This window comes from Stegodyphus dumicola, chromosome X2 (genome assembly GCF_044657685.1).
Source record: "Stegodyphus dumicola isolate Sdum_Otavi_A_Nest chromosome X2, ASM4465768v1".
Classification (NCBI taxonomy): domain Eukaryota; kingdom Metazoa; phylum Arthropoda; class Arachnida; order Araneae; family Eresidae; genus Stegodyphus; species Stegodyphus dumicola.
In genome coordinates this window covers 66081081-66101411 of record NC_140781.1, presented here as the reverse complement: position 1 = coordinate 66101411, position 20331 = coordinate 66081081, and the positions used below count along the sequence as shown (strand labels likewise).

The following is a 20331-nucleotide window of genomic DNA, read 5'->3' as shown; positions in this document are numbered from 1 at the left end:
TTTGTAATTTTCTGTTAGAATATATCTGAAATAATGTACCTTAGCATATGTTGACTAAACAGATGAAATTTTTCCTATGAAGTGACTTTTTAAGATATATGCAGGTAGTTTCAAATTTCATAGAGATATAAATTTCGAAAGAATTTAACCTAATATTCATTTGCAAAATTTATTATTAAATGAAAGAAACATATTTTTATTATTTTGCCATTCTTCTCTTTGAACCGTTTAATTTCAAACCGGATATTCTAATTTAAAAGGCAATGAAAATTTTTTCGCAAGAGAATAAAATGTTGTTCATGTGTTTTTGAAAAAAAAAAAAGCATGGGGTTTTTAAATACATAAAAACTGATATACCGTTACACTTTATAAAAGGAATAAATAATAGTTTGCTATCAAAGGTCAGTAATTTTTGTGTCATAATAAATAGGTAACTAGCTATAAATAAATATAATAAACTGTAAATTTTTTGGTCAGTAATTATAAAAAATTACTTAAATAATTTAAAAATTACAGTTTGCGTCAGATAAAATAATTATTTAATGTTATCAAACATTAACAAGATGAAACAAAAATTCATGCACAATAAAAGAAATTATTACAAAAATATATGTAAAAAGAAATAAAACTTTCATTCAAGAAATATATGAAAAGAAACAAAACTCTAAATTCCTATCCATTCCCGATATGAATTTAATGAATTCATCAATGGGTTATACAACTGAATACGTCTTTTGTGGCACATATTGTCCTCAAATATGCTTATTATAGTAAATACTATAAAAATACCTTCAGTAATTTATGCACTTATAATGCGGATATCGTAACTGTGAAGATATTCATAAATGCAAAAGTATTATTGCATAGTTCTTATAAAAAGGGTGGAAAATCTACACACTACATACAATCACTATAAGTAAAAAAAAAAATTTGGAGAAATAAAATCTTGTAAGAAGTTAACAATTTTAAAACTTTAAAACTACACAAGATATAAATTTTGCAATATTAAAATTATACAAGCGGAAAAAATCCAAAGAATTATATAAAATATAATAAAGCATCAAATTTTTATCCATTACGATGTGTTTAAATCAGTTGAGACTAGTTTATCAAATATGGTGTTATGTGCCCATTATGATAAGTTTTGTAACATACTGATGTTTTTAAAACTTTATTTTAAAACTTCAGATTTTAGGGTTCTTTTTAGTTACATCATTTCTTTTACAGAAATAATTTTTTAGCAAAATATTTGAATAAACCCTAAATTTTTTTTAATAATGTCTTCAGCATAATGCCCTGATAAATGATAAAACAATTCTAAAGAAAGTAAATATAGTGGCTGAACAAATTAAGTATCTCTGATTTTATGATTTTAAAAAGAATGGTTCATACTCAGATCAAAGAAATTTTTAACTACATTATTACAGTAACCGACATCTAGCAGATTTAGATAGAGTTTTCATATGTTTGATAATACTAGCTTAATTTTCTGTCTTAAGTCTCTAGCTAATGCACCGAGTTCTTTGCTCAAAGATTAAAAAGAAAGATTTGTTTGCAAACGTGCTATAATAAATAAAATCTTTATGTAATTTAGAACGCGTTTTATGTCTTGTGCTTATACCTAAAATAAATTTCTTTTTTGCATGTACAAATCCTTTGTAATTCGAGTTTTAATTTGTTTTGTTTTGCAGTTGAATGTTTTATTTTGCACTTCAGTTTCGAATTCCTAGAATTTTTCATTAGTTCCTAGTTTCATTAATTCCTAGAATTCTTTAAATTATCTTTAGTTAAATATCCAGATTTAGAATATAATTTTAATTATATTTACTGTTCAAGACTTTTTTAGTTTTCTGAATTTAAAAATGCTAATGTTTGATTTTATGATTTCGATTTATGAAATTAATTTATTATTGTTTAGCATTTATTTTTAGCCTAAAAGAGCTATTAGTATCGAAACGGGATTTTGCGTCGAATTACTGTAATCGGCTGTATCACTTTTCGAATTGTTGCTACCAAATATTATCGCCCTGTATTATATTTAAAGAAACTAAATCATCTACATCTAAGAATCTACATATGTATATATGTTTCTCGCATTGTGAAAAAATAACTGTACCTAAATTGATCATATTATAAATAACATATTTCCTCTACCCAAACATGGGCACCCGGAAACCCGAATTTGAAATTTCACATTTGTTTTATTTTCTATTTCATATTTTGTAAAACTTTCACGAATTTTTTATTAAAAATCTCAGTAATTTCAAAGTGAGCAGTGCCAACACTGTAGGGAATAAAATATTTTTATCTCCAGCGCTCGAGGCTTCCGATCGGAAATTCTAAAGATATGCTGTTTTTAATTATTTAGCACAATGGGGCATTAGCCCGAATACTCTCGAAACGTACATGTGTCTGTAAACGAAAAGAGATCCAAGTCATGCACTCAATAAGAGTTTTGGAAATCTTTAAGATTATTTGGCATTTAGAGAGTGTAATAGTTGCAGCATTAGGTAAAGCAGAAAAACGGGTAGTACAGTGGGTATCAATTATGATCACGGTCTGTTCCGGCCTATTTAATTTTATAAAGTGGTGGAGTTTTATATGCGGTGCTAGGTAGTACGCAGGATTTCGTTTCGGCCTAGGGATACAGCGTTAGATATTTTCGGGGGATATAAAAAATAAATGTTTAAAAATAGTCTTATTTTATATAAGATTCCAATAAATTTTTATGATTGAAATGTGCACATACCTGAACCCCTATCTCCTTGCACACGGCCCTGGTGTCAAGATTAATACCCTTTTACGATATGCTATTTAATATGCAAGTTACATATACTTTTTTATAAAACTTTCATTATTTTTTCCGTAGATGACAGAAGCCGTCTTAATTCAGAAAAATTGTAATTATTTCATCATGATACATGCAGAACAATACAATATGTAAGTGTATCAAACATTATTTAAAAATTTATCCTTTCGAACTTGTTGCATATTTCTTGTAGTAGCTTTTCAGTGATGGTGTATAAGAGACGACATTGCTTGTAACTTTCTGTATCTGCACCTTCAAGTTCGAGTGTTCTCAAAATTTTTAGCCGCTTGTCTAGACTCTGCTGCCGTTGGTACCAGGATCTTAATTTTCATCTTCGGACTCGCTTTCATTTTTCCTAATTCCTTTGTTTTCTCTGATAACTTCGATTATATCTGCCTCATTCTTTTTGTAGCAAGTCTGTATATTTTCATCGATTCCCAAATATTCGAGGTAGGTCTTATTGTGCATTTCTTTATCATCACCCTTGTCTTCTGGCACGTCTTGAGAATTTCAAGAAATTTGCTTTGAATGGAAGCCGGCTTTTCTAAAACAATTTGAAATCGTTTGCGAACTTACTCCATCCTACGCATTTAAAATGATATGCATGCCATTTAAGAGAGAAATCAACTGCATCAGTTGTATCAGTTGTAGAGCCATTAGGTTATTTCGAAGCAGAAGAGATGAAAAATGAGCAATGCAAATGCTGCATGTCCGTGGGACTCAAACCACGGACCTCTCGAATGCGTGCCGACCATGTTGACTACTACACCACGAAGGCATGCTAAGAAGGCACGTATTCGAGAGTTCCGTGGTTCGAGTCCCGACGAGGGCATTGCTCATTTTTCACGTCTTCTGCTTCGAAATAACCTAATGTCTCTATCGTGGCGCCCGAACTAAAAAAGGTGGTGGGTGATGATTCTCCACCACCAGAATTTGGTGACTGTGTTCCCTAATCCCCAGTCGCCCTTTAAAAGGGGGAGTATATAAGATACTTCCCCCGCCTTCTTAGCATGCCTTCGTGGTGTAGTAATCAACATGGTCGGTACGTATTCCAGAGGTCCGTGCTTTGAGTCCCGCCTTCGTGGTGTGCTGACCACTACACCACGAAGGCACGCTAAGAAGGCGAGAGGAACCTTATAGAGTTTCATTAATAACATTTTGAATCAGTTCCTTCCTGTAGTGACTCTTTAATGCTTTTATAACACCCTGATCTAATAGCTGAAGAACGAAAGTTATATTAGGGGAAAAGAAAATCAATTTTATGTAGTTCAACGAGAGATCATTGGATGCGGAAAGCAGTTATCTAACTCGAGCGCCACTTTTTCTTGCTGAAGTTCTTTATCCCACTTCGTAAGAAAATCACTAAAAATATTGCTTGTCATCCAAGCATTTTTATTGTTGTAATATATCACAGACAAATACTTGACGCCCTTCAGACGACGAGGGTTTTTGCTCGCACCGATGACTAATGGAGTCTTTTTAAGCTTTCCATTTATATTTCACATTAATAACACAGCAACACGTTTCATTTTTGTACAGCCAGCTGCTCACCCATTTTTAAAATTAAAGTGGGGTGAGGTAAGGCTGAATAATAAAGACCAGTCTCATTAGTGTTAAAAATTTGAATGCGGTTTGTATTCTTTCAAAAGTCAGCGTAAACCTTTCTATCCAATTATTAGCTTCACTAGAGTCTGCGTCTTGCTTCTCTCCATGTAATTTTATGAATGATATTGCTTCTTTCTGTCCATCTTATGAGCCATCCAAAGGTAGGAATAAACTTCTCTACTAGTATTTTGGAGAATTCTGTTGCCTTTCGATATATGATTTCTAGCGACATCGTGGCATTCTTGTTCCTGGCATTTCGAAACCAGTCCAAGAGGACATATTTACTTCGGTAGACTTTCCACTTCGCTTCTGCTTAGGTGAGACATCTGCACTTGCCATCAGTTCACCCAAAGTTGCGTCCCTTCTTTTCAACAACGTACATAATACAGATTGTGAAATTCGGAGTTGTACAGAAGCTTGACTTTGGCTGCATTTTGGTAAAGCATCCTATTGCTTCAGCAATTCTTTCTCTTTTAAGCTTAAGTCTTTGCGTTTTGACATTTTGAAACAGACCCAACAACAAAACCATAATATAGATGGGTGAACGGAACGAATTGTGTGAGCAAAAAACGCAGTTATTTTATTATAAATTCTCCCTTGTGTCTTTTTTATGTTTCCCCATTCTCCCAACTTGTCTGAGCCAGTTCTGACAAATCTTTTGTCCCCCCTCCCACCATGATTGGTCCAGATTAAAAACATTTTAGTATTTGCAGCTCCATGTGCAAAAGTGAATCGACCTTAAATGAAATCACTGACCTTGAAACACAGACTTGAGAGTTTTGAGAGCACCAGATAAGAAAATTTTAGCATTTTCCTCTCCACGTGCAAAGGTCAATCTACTTTAAACAGAATCACTGAACTTGAAAAACAGACTTCGGTATAGTGTATTTAATTTAATTATGACAAAGCACATTAGGGCTATCTGCCTAATGGGAGGGATGCCTTCATGGAGGACTTTCTAAGGGAAACTGGCTCGTATGCACGTTACACATGGGGAAAACCACGAAAACACCCATGCAGCCAGCCCGTTCACGGAATTCGAACCTCGGACCGAACTACCAGAGTTCAGCGACTTTACCGCTCGGCCGCTGGTGGGCCAGTAGCAGACTTAGGGTTTTTGACTTTACGATTTTAAAAGCGATTTGATTTTTATGAGCGGTAGCGTTGATTTCAAAGCGGTTATTTTATAATGATATTGCATCCATTTGAATTTGTTTCTTGGGTTTCCTTTTAATAAGCAGTTGATTATATAAAACAATGATTTCATTGAGCGTTACCTACTGTAATTCATATAAATGCATATGCAACTAGTTGAGGCTCGTTAATCCGCCATTTTACATACCTACTTTGAAATGACAAAAGAAGTATAGATTTGATGAAATGAGACTGAGGTTACTGATTTTATTAAGCAGTACCCACTGTATCGACTATTTTATTGCTGAAGGTATACACATATACACATGCTTTCAATAACGCCAAATGGGTGACGAGTGTACATATTTAGTTTCCCTTAAACTATTTGGTTATAGTCTTAATTTGTTCGAGGTTCGAATCCCGCGAATGGGCTGGCTACATGGGTGTTTTCGTGGTTTTCCCCATGTGTAACGTGTATACGAGCCAGTTTCCCTTAGAAAGTCATTCACGAAGGCATCCCTCCCCTTAGGCAGATAGCCCTCGAGGCTTTGCCGTAATTAAACAACCTAACCTATAGTCTTAATTTAGTAATTAAAGTGGTATTTCGGAATGAGTATTTCTGAATCAAAATGAGTTTTTCGGAAATAAATATTTCTGAATTAAAATGAGTATTTGTGAATGGCATACACGGCATTCAAAAATACTCATTTTATTTACAATTATATATCACGTAAAAGTATTATTTTATTCCACTGAGTTAAGTAGTTTCTTTTGCGCCGATATTGAACAATTTGAAGTGTTACGCTCATCGAATATTTTCAAAGTTTTCTTCAACTTCGTTGATGTCTTATGTTCATATGTTACAAGCACAGTAATAAACTGTATGATAAATAATACACAAGTTTTAAATGATACACACAGCTGCTTGTTAGCCTTTAACATACAGTTGAATATGTGGACGATATCCCAGCTACTCTCAGTCATTTTTTTTTTATTATTATTATTTTTTATTAAATGGCGGGCACTTGCCTATAACCGCATTTGCCACTACTAAGGCCAGAAGTGGTAGCCATTTTACTGCGAAGGCACCTATTAGGCTGCCACCGTTACCTTCTATGAAGGGACAGACAATTTTACATCCAACGCCTTCTCCGGGATTTGAACCCGGGCCCTTTGGTATCGCAGTCAGGCTCCCCTAACCACTAAACCGTCTGGGCAGCCTCAGTCAAAATATGGACAGAGCTTAGGCCCTAAGCCTTCCTTTTATTTTAAAGCAATTAAATACCCATGAGTTGAAACGTCAGTTCAGGTGGATCTTATGAACCTGCGTCTAATAGTTTTCTATTTTTTTTTAGAAGGTGCACGTGTGTGTGTCTCTTTAATCTGTTCATAAAAGTCTTGTATGTCTAATTTTGGAAGACAGTTTTGCATCAAATAATTGTATTAAAGCATGCGATGGCTGTTTGCTTAATTTCTGATGAAACAATTAAATACCCATGAGTTGAAACGTCAATTCAGGTGGATCTTATGAACCTGCGTCTAATAGTTTTCTATTTTTTTTAGAAGGTGCACGTGTGTAGCAGCGATGGCACGTGTGTAGCAGCGATTAAAGCATGCGATGGCTGTTTGCTTAATTTCTGATGAAACGTCTCTTGCGTAATTTCTGCTGTTACATTTCGGCTAACAAGAGCTAAAGCGTAAATTGCAGACTGCTCGTAATTCATTAAAATTAATACTAACGTGACTGCTTTTGTTCATTTACACTTTTTCTGGATTATTCAGCATTAAATATAAAATGTTATCATGGATAAACTTACGAAAGTGAGAAAAAAAAAGCTGTATTCAAATAGCTGTATTTTTATGCATCGTAAAGTAAATACCTAGTCAGTCATAGAACTGAAAATTGCTGTTAAAATTGAAATCAATAGAAATGCGGCTAAAAAAATGTTGCTGCTCGAGGTTTTTTGCCACATCTAAAAGAACAGCCGCCTATAATGCTTCATATTTCTTCATCTGCAAGTGAATATCGCTAAGTTACAAGAATAAGACTAAGTTACAAGAAGTCTGGCGCGACTCTATTTTAATTACCAGGTATTCGAGAATAACCAAGCTAGCTGCTCTGCGCAGCCAGCGACGAAACTTATCTTCGTTTTGTCTTTACAGGACGTTTAGGCTTCGCATACGAACTACCTCGAAATAATAAATTTGCAAAAATCATTTCGCGACGGATGTAACTCGCCCAGACCAGGATTTTCGACGAGGTACCACTCGTACTACATTCCAAGATACCTTGAATTCGCTGAATCACTGAAATCATAAATACGCTTTGCCAAAAAAAAAATCTGTTTTATTCCAGAAGAAAAGAGATCATGTTACCAGTTTCAAATGATCATAGATTAAAAGATAAATTTAGGAACTAAAAACCTGTAGATTTTCTATTTTGAGAGAAATTACCAAAACCTAGGATGCCATAATCAAGCATAACAAAGCTTATAAAAACAAGGAAAAGGAATCCCCAACAGGTAAACCTTTTATCCATAATTTTTTATCCTAGAAAAATGCTGCATTTTTAACCATTACGATTAACACGAAATTTATTTTTCTCATTTAGCTTTTAACGAGCAGGGAGAATATGGTTAATTCCTTGCTAGATTTTCTTTATTACATAGGCACTCAAAACCGAGATTTCTACATATAATATATTATGAGGCAACCGTGGCTTGAATCCACAAATTTGCAGTAAATGAAATCCGGATAAAATTTATTTATACCTTTATTTGGGTTACAAAAGAATTTAAATAAAATACTTATTCTTGTAGCTTAATAGTAGCAAGATGGGGAGTACGAAGGGTTTTCAGAAATTATTTATAGACAATACAAACTGGTTCGTAATCAGGAAACAAAACTACTGACAGATAATCTCCTCTTTTACCATAAGTTATAAAACTGCTTTGCAAGTATGGTAGATATAAAATTCTGCAATTAATCCCGAAGAAGCTTTTACTTACGCAAAGTTTAAATCAAAGAAGAAACGTAGATTTAAGGCATCGATGAAACCTACTAAAATGTAGCCGTCTTCTTTAATTATTAACGAACTATTTGCAACGTATTATTATCACGTTGCATTCAATGTGTTATTATCACGCTATGTTTAACTATTATGGAACATGTTATTATCACGCTTGCACATCTGGTTCATAGTGCCAAGATATTTACGCAACTTTATTATTAAAACTTTTTGAAAACTTTTAACCATATTTTCTCTCAAAACTGTAAGTATGGAAAAAGGAAGAAAGATCTAATTAGATTTACAGAGCTTAGTGTAAATTTAATAAAAAAAGAACTTGTATCGTTATCTAGTTTACCAAGATGCGGATTTTTGCAAGGTTAAATCAAAGTAAGTTAGAGCACTTGGATTGGAGCTTTCTCATGTTTTAAAAATATTTATAAGCTAATTTAAACAGATTCTCACTAATTTTTCTGCTACATAAGTTTGAAATAAAAGAATTTTTACTACATGAAATAAAGGCATTTTTATTACCTGAGAAGCCACGTAAGTGGAGTCCACGGCTGCATCTACTCCAGAGTTTCCAATCCCTACAACAACTACTCTTTGTCCAGCGTAGCGATCACAGCTTTTGATGCTGTGAGTGTGAGTGATGGTGCCTCTAAATTTTTCTTGGCCTGGAAAAGTTGGAACTTTAGGATAAACATGATGTCCTACACAGACCATTACGGCGTCAAAATCTTCTTTCGTCACAGCTTCTGTTTGCGAACTTTTTACTGTGACTATCCACTTGCCACTCTCATCATAATCTTTGGCAGGTTCTACTTTTACTGCTTCTAGATAATACCTAGAAATACACATAGCATGTACTTAAGTTTGATAAAAGATGCTTCAAATTATTGGTAAAAAAACTACCTTAAATTTCAATAATTAAATTTATTATTTATTCGGGGACTTTTATTAGATAGGTACAAAAAATAAACATGCTATAATTTTATCCATGCTCAGTCTTAACCTTTTCCCGTGGGCTATAGGGGCCAATTTCGAACGTATTATGGCCATTTAGTCACTTATTTTAATCGACAGGGTCTTGCACTTCCTAATCCATATTAAGGAGTAAATTTTAAATCTCCATAGTTTACTGAAATTTCTTGAGATGCATTTAAAGTAGTGAAAGTGTGGGACATATATGTCACAGCCCCCCTCAAAAATATTTAGTTTATTACACTACTGTAGTTATTTATAATCTATATTGATCTGCAGTTGAACATAAAATCCTTAGGCCTTTATCATTTTAATACGTCATAGTTGTTCTTTCAATAGCTACCTAAGTACGACTGAATGACCTTTATGTTTAACAAGATAGTGATGAATATGTAAATGTTGTATACTGTAAAATATCGCTCACGTTTACGAGGTATAAATGACATCTTTTTCCGGCGCCACTGTCAAGTATATTACAAGATCTCTAAGCTTCTTGGGCAGAGCTTGATTTCTAAAACTAGAAGTGCCAGAGACATATGAAAGACCCTGAAGAAAGTTAAATAAAAATAAATGATAAAAATTAAATAAAGAGTAAATTTATGAAAAAATTATAAATCACATTAATGTCAAACAATTAAGTATTGAATGCAAGTACTCTTAACTTTCTGACTATCCACCAGACGACATCACAAGACCGTTAAAGCACTAACATAAGTGCACGCATGCTCACATTTAGTCCATTCCTTGCACAAAGTGTATTTCTAAGTCCAGTGATCCAAAACCTACTAGATCACATTGCTTATCACGGATTATTGCCTAGAAAAAAGATTACTGTAATTGCCTTACAATAAGATATGACTTTATGCATCATAAGAAATCAAAGTTCGAAAAGTGACATAAAATAGATGGGGATAGAACACTCCAGTCCAGGTGCCCGTTGCAACGAACGTCTCGTTCAAGGATGATATAAGCATTAGAGACATGGCTTAATCAATGAAAGATTCAAGTCAATATAGAAAAAACTATGGCAATCACGTTCACAATTGCCGAAAAGATCATCAAACAACGTCTTAAATTTTATGGTAACACTTTGCCCTGGGCTAAGTAAGTCACTTATCTTTGGGTGATCCTCACAAAATCTCTTGCATGGTATCCACACATGCAAGTTATTATCCAGGAGTTTCGAACGCGTAAAGCTAAACTCTACCCCCTAATTTCTCGAAAAAGCTTTCTATCTATTGATAACAAATTACTCATTTATAAATCCCTTTGGTGTCCCATGCTTTGTTATGCCTGTCCGGTCTTGGTCTACTCTTAGAAATCCTATAGCAAAAAATTACAAATAGTGCAAAACTCTGGTCGCCAAATTACTGCTGCGTGCAGTTCATGAAGAGTTAAAAATTGAACAGTTTCGCAACTTGTACTATCATCTGGCCAAAACTTTTCATATTAAAATGAGAAAAATTCCTAATTCAAAAATAAGAATTTATAATTATAATTATTGCAGCACAGAAAGCAATAAGAAGCAAATGGCAATATTAAATTCCAGTATTTTGTGACTGAAACTTAAGTACATTTATTGCACCTGTATTTTATTTATTTTTACTATACTGAATTGTAGTAAGTTTATTAATTTGTATTTAATAAGCTCTTGTGTTGCCACTGAGTGATTAATACTTTACCTTTATGAGTTACGCACCATCTCAGCAGCTTTCCATGCGTTAGACGGTCTTCTCTAGAAATTTTATATATTTAATTAAATTATCGTATTTACCTAAAACTACTAGTAAAAAAATTTAAAAAACAACTTATTAAGATCTTTGATCAAGTTAATAATAGAATCTATTCGTAATTTTTAACTATATTCTATTAGGGGTAGGGTATTGCAACGAGGCGCCCTGGTGTCTAACGTCATTACTCCAGAGACCGGGCCAAATTAGCTCATTTGCCTCCACGTACTGTTGAATGTACCTTGATCTGGTTACATCTCATTAATTGTTATTATATTTTTAACGTCTCCTTGGGAAATTCTATTCTTGAATGAATTAATTTCCGAAAGTAAGTTGTATATCGATTAATAATTTTTTTATAGCTGACGGATTATTTTTTTAGTTTTATGATGTAACAACTGACCATCGATCATGGTGTCGTTCCATCAGATATCCATACAGAAGAGTTGTAGTGGCCCAGTTATTGCATGAGTAATAATTAATTTCTAGTATTTTAAATTTTTGCATGTGTTTGATTAATTTGTAAAGTTAGCTTTAACGTTTTGTTAATATTCATATTTATATTTCTTTTATGCTTAATGGCAACAAGTAGTTATTCGTGATTATTTTGTTTCGAATCTTGATTCTATTGTTATTGTTATTCAAAGTAGCAGCTCATTTTGATAGTTAAAAAAGAATAAGCAGTAAACTTAGCTATTCGTTAGTGGTTCTTCCTGTTTCTAAATTATAGTTCTGTTTAAAAGCGGTAGTCAAGATTACAGAGTCTAGATTGCAGTAGAGACTCGATCGGAGACTGTTTTATCCGGCGTACCGTGGAAATTTATGCTTACTAGATATTACTATTATGAAGATTTTCATTATTACTATTATAGTTATTATTTTTGCTGTTAATTGACTACTGCGACTACTGCAGTATTTTGTACTATTTCATTCAAAATCTATTGCCCATATTGCTTTCAAGTGAGTAACAGCTCGTAGGACAAGCAACCGTAAACTTAAACTGATAGTAACATGTTTTTCAGCATTTTATTGAAATTTATCCTTTCTTTATATGTCCGTTGCAGTATATATCTTTCCACATCTCTTGCAAAGGGCTTTCTGTGTCGTAATGGACTTACCTTTACTTCTGATGAAGAAAACCTTACATCATAAAATATATATATATATATATAGTATAGTATAGTATACTGATTTCAATGTGCAAAATTCTCTTGTCTCATAATTCTGCATTTTTGTAATAAAATGTTTTTTAACACCCATCTTCCGTAGTAACTGTTATCCGACATTTCCGGACATATGATACCATTCAGTCTCATTTATATCGAATAATTATTCTTGCACACTGACGCAAAGTTTTATGTGCAGTATAAATTCAAAAATTTACTCCCCTTCGCATTCAGTGTAATCTGTTTAAAGCATTCCTGCCTCAAACAATATTCCATTTTCTAATTGTAGTTGTTAGTTTAATGTACAGGTTTTTTTAATTCCTTAGATAAGCTATAGAGCCTCGCTCCTTTTGGTAGCATAAACTAACGAGCTCTGGAGAGACTGCATGAGAAATTATCCTCAGATCTTGACACAACGGGCAAAGTCAGAAGAAGGATGTAAAGAACCCTTTATTCAATCACATATAGTTGAACAGACGGCCCATTTGGGCTTACGTAAGCCAACACTCGTGGCTTAACTCAGATAAGTAATGTTAAACTAAAATAAAATATAATTAAACTAGCCTAATAGCTCACAGGATAATTTAAACTCACAAGAAGGCTCTGTCTCGTAGAAGCCGGCTTGAAAGAAGCTTAATGGCTAGAAATACTCAACGCCACAGAATTAAATCGCTAGTAAGGCAAAGTAACAACGTGCCCGTCAAGCAAGAATGGCACGCTCTAAAATTACCTTCCAAAAGGTCCGCTTAAATAGCTTTCTCCCTTAATTTGAATACACGCTCGCTATCTGTTTAAGATTCTGACAAGCAAGCGTGGGCGAAAAGGAGAATGAAAGAAAAGTTGCTTTAACTAGAAATTAGCTGTTAGTCAAAATAAATAAATCAATTCTAACAAAGCATTAAGAGCTTCGTAATTCGGATACTAAGTATACGCATTACTATAAAATTTTATCTCTTTATTCCTATTGTTATTCTCTTTTTAATTCAGTTAAGGTATTATTTTACTTCCTTTCTGACTACGAGCAAATTTAACTTTCAGTTTTTTCTTAAACTACAACTTTGTGATTATAAAGATTTTTTTCTCTAACCAAATATATATTAAGCTCAAAAATTAAAAATATAAAGTTCTTTCTGCCCGAATGTAAAAATGTTGCGAAACTAAGAGCTATTCTAATGAAATATAAATCATAAAAATCATATTCTTATCAATATAAAGAGATTAATATGTATGACTAATTTCAAAAGAATTTACGTTTAATTTGCAGTATAAAACTAAATTTCACATTTATGAAGTATTAAAATATTCTTATCACACACAGTTGCAAACTTTGAAACATTACCTGATGTGTTTCAGTAAGTCAAACTGTTTCGCGTACAGCATGAAATATTTGTACATCATGGTATTATGCATGTAATTTGGGAAGTCCTTGGGTGGAGCGAAATCGCTAAATGCGCTCAGCTCTTTGCTGGTGTTGATGATAGTTGTTCTCATAACAGAAGGGACGCCTTCAAGATCTTCGTCGTGATATCTCCATAGTCCACCAGGATCGCCATTTCTTTCAAAACACACAGGCTCTAAACCTTCTTCTTTGCAACTCTTAATCGCTGCCAGACCACTGGGTCCAGCTCCAATAATTGCAACTTTTTTTCTTAGAGACATTTCTGTAAAATGCATAGGTGCATGGATTTTATTAAAAGTAAAGGATTTTATTAAAGTGTGATTAGAAAAGAAAGAAGCATTAAAATAAATGAAAGAAACAATAAATGTTTTGAAAAACCATCTTGCAAACAAATAAACAAATGAATAAAAAATGTATTGACTAAATAACACCATAATATTTAGCCGAAAATCTATTAATTCTGTATATTGAAAACGTTAGTATGTGATAGTGCCACTTTACATTCGGGGAAAGTTAAGTTCTAGGAAAGTTTTTTCAATGACAATTTCTAGCCGTTTATAGGCGTTGGCCACTACTAAGGCCGGAAGCCGTGGTCTCTATTATGGAGGCGTCTAATACGTGGGCCACTGCCACTGCCTCCCTTTACGCGGGCCCTTTAGTACGACAGAGAGAGTCACTAATAACTTTCCCGTCTAAGCGGCGCTCAAGGAAAGCCTTATAGACAGATTTATTACTAATTTTTTCTACTGTACCAGCGGTTCTCAATCTTTTGACTAACGCGTACCATCTGAAAAAACTTGAAAAACTTTAGCAACACCACTTCATTTTACAATGATTATTTTTCAGTTTCTCAATAGAAATATTTAAAAAAATATTTTGCCATTTGCACAAGCTATCGGCAGTTTGCATTAATTATGTACACATAAAAATATTAGATTAAAAATTGGTTATCATTTTAACTCTCAAAATTTGTTATACTTTAATTCTAAAATTTAGCGTGAAATTTGGGCCTGTTGAAAAGAGATCATTTTTTTTTATGTCTGGCCTTATTTCACTTAGTTCTTACCGCAAGTTAGGATCCACTTTTAATTTTGTTCTGTATTTATTTTTCAAATATAACATGGAAGAAAATCCTTGTTCACACAAATAGGCTGTGCAAAAAGGCAATACAAATTTAAGAGCTTTTTTTTTTTTTTTTTTTTTTTTTTTTTTTTTTTTTTTGAAATGCCTTTAAATTCCTTTTTTCGGTTCAGCCAAAAGTTAAGAAGTGTGATGTTTTTGAAATATTCATTATAGAGTTTGATCACAGGAAATTTCTGTCAATTGCTCTTTTTCTTGACGAGATTTTAGAATTGAATAGTTAAAAATACTTTGTTTCTTTGCATAGCACCTATTTTTCTCTTGAGTCCAGTCGTCTCACCAGTGTCTATCTTTCTCACCAGTGTCTATCTTTCTCACCAGTGTCTATCTTTCTCACCAGTGTCTATCTTTCTCACCAGTCGTACGCTTACCCTCCCCCCGGTTGAAAATCGCTGTACTGTATGTTATCTGAGCGTTTTTTTTTTTTTTTTTAGAAATTAATCACTACATTTTAATATTTAATACTCTTTCTTTTTCTTCCGATCTGCCTTGTTTCGAATCCGCTTTGTTGATCGCTTTACACCAACCATCATTTTTTTCTGATGCTTAAACTGAACCTTTTTGTACCAATGCTGTAACAAATTAGCTGCCAAATGAGTCAATTGGTGTAAAATAAACTCCGAAATAGGCTTTGCTTTGATATAAAAGTGAAAGTTAAAAAAGGAATTTCCAAAACCGAACAAATACCAAATTTAATGGTAAATTTATAAATTGTTTTCATTGCTTAATAATTTTTAAGTGATTCTTGGGGAATGAAATTTTTGGCTGTAATATAATTACGATGGTTAATGTACCCCAGTTGCATTTTTCAATGCGTTTCAAGTTAATGTTACTCTAGTATAACTTCCATACAAACGTTTACTCGGTCTCGTATAGATGCGTGTAATCAACGAATAATATCCTGATGTATAATTTGTCAGACTTTCACTAAATGTGTAGCCAGTATGCCAACATTACTTATGGAGTGTTGAAGGATATCAACATTATCTCTGCCTTGTTTAAAAATGACCTAAATTCTAGCTTTATATTGAAAGATCATAAGTAAAATTGGTCGCTTTGACAAGGATAGTAGCAAAACAGATTTCAAAATTTTATATGTTGCAGTAAGTATTATTATGTTTCAGTAAGAGTAATATCAACTATTACGAGCAGTTTCTTATTATCTCACGAAATGTTTCTCTTGAAATTATTTTAAGTGTGACATACCGTCTGCTTAATACGAGAACTATTCTCCACAGTATGTCTAACTGGAGACGGTTGCTGTAGTATCGTTAAGCATTTCAGGCAGGAGTTATTTGAAGCAAAAATCAAACACTGTCTATGTCAGTCCGCCATTAAATGCAACAAGAATGCAATTTTTAAGTTTGGCAATTTAATTGCGTTTTTTTTTTCAAGACACCCTACGAAGAAATGGGTTAAGACTCGTTTCAATGGGGACAGAAGTCCGTAAACATTCTACGGTAAGGTATTCTTGGGGTAACAAGCAGCACGCGAGGCTCTGTTCACACAAAAAAAATTGTTCCATGGGTTAACCGATTCAGACAGTTACGCAAGAACCATTGAAACTCGATGAGAACCTGGACTGAATATTACGCAACTAAAAGCTGAGTGCAATCCTATGCTACCTCTGAGCAGACGTAACTGCAAACGGTAAGCGAAACGCTTGCTTACCACTGAGAAGTGGTGTATTGGCCTCATAGAGAATATACTACTCTTCTGAAATCATACCATAATAGCTTGAGTGGACACATCCGACAAAGTGTTAAGGTCATAGAGAGAGGAAAATGAAATGATATGGGCAGGTTACTTTTTGAAAAGTGTTTTTCATCTCCCTGGACACCCAACACAGGCTTTCCGCTGGACTGTGGCTTGTGCTATCGACTATACTAACATCTTCTGTTGCGTTTTGAAGTTTGTTAACATTGCTTTTATTTTTAAACTATCTGGCTTACTCAACATTTGGTGCCGCGACAAAAAAAAAAAAGAAAGCAATACCAATCACAAACTCTCTCATAAAAATAATATCTGAACTCTTTAGGTGCCTGGTGATTGCAAAACTAAGACCTTTCAGTTAGACTAAATTACATAAATCATCAGCACAGTAAAATAAATTTATCATTTTCATTTACTCTTTAAGTCAATACTGAAAGAGATAATATCCTCTCTGACGTTTTGGTACAATCAAGATTATTTATCAAACCTAAAAGCAAAAATGGGAAAATGCATTTCAGTAACAAATTCGTAAAACTGCTATCCCTCACTAAAATAAAACTATTTCAGCTCTCCTTCCTAAAACCACGTAAATTTCCAAACAACTCTATAAGATAGCCACAAACACTTTTCATTTAAATATAACACAGAACATTTCAAAACACCAGAGAAAGATAAATCTCACACGTAAGAAGACAATCACCAGTTTAGATAAATTAATTCATCTGATCGTACAACTGCAACACAATTAATTTCCCTACTACCCACAATAAGTTGCTCAGGTTCGAGTTGAAAAGAAATAACCATGCCTTCCGTAAGTATCACATGGGTGACCACAAGATAAAAAAATTCACCAGATAGGTGAGTTTTATCTTGTGGTCTACTGTAGGTCTACTGTTATCTTGTGGTCTACTGTTTATCCTGTGGTCTACTGTACTACCAACATACAATAATAAATCAATAAAAGCACTTATTAAGTATTCCAAAAAAATTATAATTTTAGATAGCTTTCCAGACTATCCCTACAAAACATTATCTAAAAATTACTCATATTTTTTCATTTGGCAATCCGTACAATGATCAATATTGTACCCAAATTATTAGTTATGTACTTTATAATATTTACACAATTTTCATTAAACACTAATCTCCTTTTTAACATTTTTCAAATCCAAACTCTTTCCAATTATTAATCTTTTTAAATAGTGTTTCAAGAACTGAAGCTCACATATAAAGCTAATTTAGAAGAACTCATTATTCCTTCGCCTGTAACACATCAGTAAATTTATCATCTTACGTTTAGAAACTAATTAAACTACTTGATATAATCTCAATACACATTAATTCTGTGAAAATTTCTTTTAAGAAACATTTATTTTCCCTTAATTTAATTTATGAATCATGACAATTAAACATTTAAAAATAAAAGTCACTCTTTCATCTATTAGTTAAATAACCAGTAACAAACAAAACGAGAGGGAAAAAAATACACTCACGGATACCGAATATATATCAGTGGGGAGCTGCACGGCTGGATACTTCCTTTTTCTCCATAGTTCCAGCACAGTACTCTGTCTAGGATCATTCTAGCTCAAAATCAGCCTTCCCTTTTATTTCGAAGTTCCCCGATGAGGATAAAATGTATAGTATTTTAATATCTTTTACGGAGTCTGAGACATCTTTATAAGTGATATCTGTAATTATCTCATTTTATTCTTTCATTTTTTATATCTCATTTTATGTTTATTTTTTATCTAAAAAAACGCTGATTTTCCTGTAATTTTTCAGCCTTTTCCGTATTTCACGTTCAGATTCATTGCCACAGTACGGAATTCCTGTTCACGGACGAGTTCAGATTTGCCTTAAAATCGAATGATAAACTTTAAGGGTTTGAAGGGAAAGAGGCACACGGAATCAGTCCCAAAATATCACGCATTCAGAGGTGGAAAAATCATGATATGGGAGTTTCAATAAAACATCGCGTACAGCTGCAAATGTTTAAAGACGGTCCTGTGACGGCTGCTCTATATCGGGATGAAGTTCTGCACCACATAGGGAGAGTCTGTTACACCACATTAGAGAGTCTGTGGTGCGACAGTTAGACCTGATTTATTACTTATTAATGATAATGCCCGTCCCTGCTGAGCCAGCATCGTTAACGAGTGCCTGTAAGAGTGAGGGCATATCTTGTATGAGTGGCCGCCATGTTCCCCCACCTTCAATTCCTTTAAAATTCCTTCGAATACACCCGAGTTTTGTGCCTGCAAGTTTACCTCTTCGAGCAAGTCTCAGGCAAATTGATATTGTCCTAATGGAACAATGGTCATTGCTAGCCTATGCGATGGTCGATCCTCTCTAAAGGCATTGGCAATCGCTTATGCAAATCGCAAAAGTTTGTGTGAAGGTCCAAGATAGTCGCTTATCTCATTAATGTAAGTTTTTTTAGCTTTGAACATAATTTGTTAACGATACAAATGTGACGTCATCATATAATTTATGAAAATTAAATAGTGTTTAATATGTTTTGCTGTCGTGCACACTAACTAAACTCTTATATAAGTCTTGGAAAAGGTACTACAAACACGAACGAAGGGTAGGAAAGGCCCTTTTATTAAACTCAAAATCTAGAACAGAAGTCACTATTGGTGCTTACGAACTCAGACAACATTTACGGCTAGAAATCAAACCAAGAACTTCAAATTTTAAATAGTAGATATTACCCAAAAGGCTACGCAGAGGTATTTAACGTCAAAGTAGGCCCTTTTACCTAGCCCTCTGACCGGCCAGGGTTTTCGCTAAGAAAGTACAAATTTCCCAAAACTAATATGAGAAAATATTATTTTCTTGATTTTAATGTAAAAATTGTCCTGGTATTTTATACCTGGATTTGTGTACTTTTAATATATTGCCTTAATTTCTTCGACATATTTTGTATAGTATTTTGTATATATACGTATATATATTCACGTATATATATGTTCTTACACATATCACAAAACATATTCTAGGCCGTATATATGCGGCCTTGCAGGTTAGAGGGCTAGAATAGTGTGAAATGAACTATCGGCAAGATTAATTAACGCCGTAGACAGGAACGCTTATCTTAAGATAAACTAGTAACGTAGCTTTCAGCCGGCATAACACGCTCTATCTAAGCAATTTAACCTTTCTTTAAATGCTATCTCTTTCTATCTCATTTACATTCTGGTAAACGGAAACGAGGCGTGACGTAAAGATTCGAAATTGGTTAAATCACTGCTTAGTGTGTTGTTGTGACTTATCTCATTTGTCTGACAATAACATCAGAACAAGGCCCATGAAATTCATCGTGGCAAGGAAAGCAAGATTGCGCTTCTCGTTGGCAAGACCATTGAGCAACATATAGATGATAGTACGACTTTGTTCAGTTCCGCCCTCAATTTTGATGGAGAGTGGCACGGGGGGACGGCTCCAAAGGTCTCCCACCGCTCTTTCCTTACCACAAAACCATACGAGAAGACTTTCGGTTGGCCGTATATTTAGAGTGCCCGGAATTCGAGCCCGTCCGTTCGGTATGGTAGTTAGAGTCACAAGTCACTATCCTGTTTGGGCGACAATTGTATAGACTGATACGTAAACCACAATTTATTTATTTTCTTTACTTTCAT

At 33.7% G+C, this 20331-nt stretch overlaps 1 protein-coding gene across 2 annotated transcripts in view; it reads right to left on the bottom strand.

Annotated features, from left to right (window-relative positions):
- The window catches only part of LOC118181989 (flavin-containing monooxygenase 5-like), a 48607-nt gene that overhangs the window by 9069 nt on the left and 19207 nt on the right, over positions 1–20331 (bottom strand). For both annotated transcript variants that reach the window (XM_035351238.2, XM_035351237.2), the window contains exons 2-3: positions 13775–14096; positions 9090–9402 (exon numbers count right to left, since the gene is read on the bottom strand). In XM_035351238.2, coding sequence (XP_035207129.1) covers positions 9090–9402; positions 13775–14094 — 633 coding nt within the window. In that variant the 5' untranslated portion in view covers positions 14095–14096. The remainder of the gene's footprint in view (positions 1–9089; positions 9403–13774; positions 14097–20331) is intronic.